This window comes from Eimeria mitis, genomic scaffold, assembly GCF_000499745.2.
Source record: "Eimeria mitis Houghton genomic scaffold, Emh_scaff1520, whole genome shotgun sequence".
Taxonomy (NCBI): domain Eukaryota; phylum Apicomplexa; class Conoidasida; order Eucoccidiorida; family Eimeriidae; genus Eimeria; species Eimeria mitis.
In genome coordinates, this window is record NW_013569617.1 from 1539 (window position 1) to 3347 (window position 1809).

The 1809-nt window shown below is 48.6% G+C and overlaps 1 protein-coding gene across 1 annotated transcript in view; it reads left to right on the forward strand.

Moving 5' to 3' along the window:
- EMH_0038720 (uncharacterized protein) overlaps positions 1 to 785 on the forward strand; it is a gene marked incomplete at both ends in the record, with an annotated part of 1498 nt that extends 713 nt beyond the window's left edge. The window contains 3 exons of the mRNA XM_013495323.1: positions 30 to 92; positions 355 to 501; positions 626 to 785. Coding sequence (XP_013350777.1) covers positions 30 to 92; positions 355 to 501; positions 626 to 785 — 370 coding nt within the window. The remainder of the gene's footprint in view (positions 1 to 29; positions 93 to 354; positions 502 to 625) is intronic.
- Between the last annotated feature and the right edge of the window lie 1024 nt (positions 786 to 1809).

Below are 1809 nucleotides of genomic sequence, written 5' to 3' on the forward strand. Positions count from 1 at the left end.
GCGGTGTTTCACCACTACTTCGACTACAGTGAGACTCCCAACTACCGAAAATTGCTGCAGGAGGCTCTTGAGAAGGGATTGCAAGTCTTCAAGTAAGGGAGCACCTGGTTCATATTGTCTGCAGACAATTTCCATGTCTTTTCTTTCCACAGCGGAGAGACACAGCTGATTAAAAAAATATCGTCCACGCCAGACTGACTGACGCTTCCCCCTTCAACTCCTAACCATTGCATTTGTGCTGTGCTGCGCTGATCTCTTCAAAAGAAATGAGTACCCAAAGGACACAGAGGCGTGGGAAGCGATCTGGACAGAAGATGCAGGAGCCAACTTAGCATACCTTCTCGGTTCTAACAGCACTCAAATAGGCTGTGTCATTGGAAAGTGCACCAAAGAACCAGTCGACGCTAATGTCCTAGACAACGATACTGGAACTACAACAGAAAAAGCTGCGCTTTTCTGTAAACTACAACCTGCAGCAACGGCTAACCAGGCCGCCTTTGAGTAAGTTTTGGGTTTCGGAGTGCAACATCCAGGGGCTGCTTACGAAAGGATTTAGACAAATATCCACCGAAACTGGATATGCGCTTTCTGTGCTATGTTTCTCTGTGTTTGTTCTACCTTGCAGTGAGGAGTACTTCAACGGACTTATTACACGGAAAACTGCTCTAGCAGATATGACAGAAGACGACCTGAAGGCTTCTGTTGGAAATGGAGCAGCAGCAGCAGCCGTCCCTACGATCTTAATTGCCGGTTTGCTTGCCATGTTCGCAGCTGTCTCTGCCTAAAATGCAACGTCTCTCTAGCTAAGCAGCTAGCCACCCGCCTCCTAGCTAGCTATTTTACACAGCCCTTTGCCAACCCAAAAGGTGTCCTTGGCTTCACGCGGTGACGCTTCACTTGGTGCGTGAACAGTCACGCCCTGGCGGTTGTTCCAAGCAAACCCGTAGCAGCATGGGGAACACGGAGCGTCAGAGTTAAGACTTTGCACGCTGATGCCATTCCACTTTGCATTGCCTTTGAGGCGCTTTAATCAACTTGCAGCGACAAATGCAGCCGTTCACATCGTCCTGGACTATCTTTTTAACTATGCTTCTCCGCTAGGCAGACAAAATGTACGCACGAAGTTCGCTCTCCACTCCATGCGGCAAATGGTTGAGCTTGAAATTCAAACAAACACCCAAGTTAGAATCAAAAGAACTGAATCACTATATGAATGCAGCTAATGTCTGGAGCAATGAATAGCACATGCGACATAAGGACCGAAACGACCAGAGCAGAAACGCATGAGAGGCGCAAACGCTTGCTGAATTAAGCTCTAAAAGAAAAGTCACTTAGTGACCTGTGACTTGCTGTTGGGATCCGTATGACCTTCGCTTTTGTCTGCCTCTCGGAGACCAAGCAAACATGCACAAGTTGCAGACAATCCTCAGATCTGATCGAGGAGTCTCGTAACACTCGGTAACGCCGCATGGTCCATCGGGGCAGGTGTCAGCGAATAACTGTACCCCTCCAGCAAGGTATCCGGGTGCCTGCCAGTCATCAATAGTCTGGGCGCTTTGCCAAAAAGGACAGACTAATCAAGAACTTTTCGACTCTCCTTAGGCACGTCGACGCAGGAGGCAAGGTTCCGTCTCTGTCTACCTTTGTTTATCAATCAACCCTTGAGCAATGCTTCGTTACACAGGCGCTGGCTGTACCTGCGTGTGCGTCTAGTACACACACTAACATGTTACAGAGAAGCACACAAGAGAAGAAGACGAAGCAAGGATATAAGCCACTACAGGAGGGCATCATCGCAGCAGAGGAAAT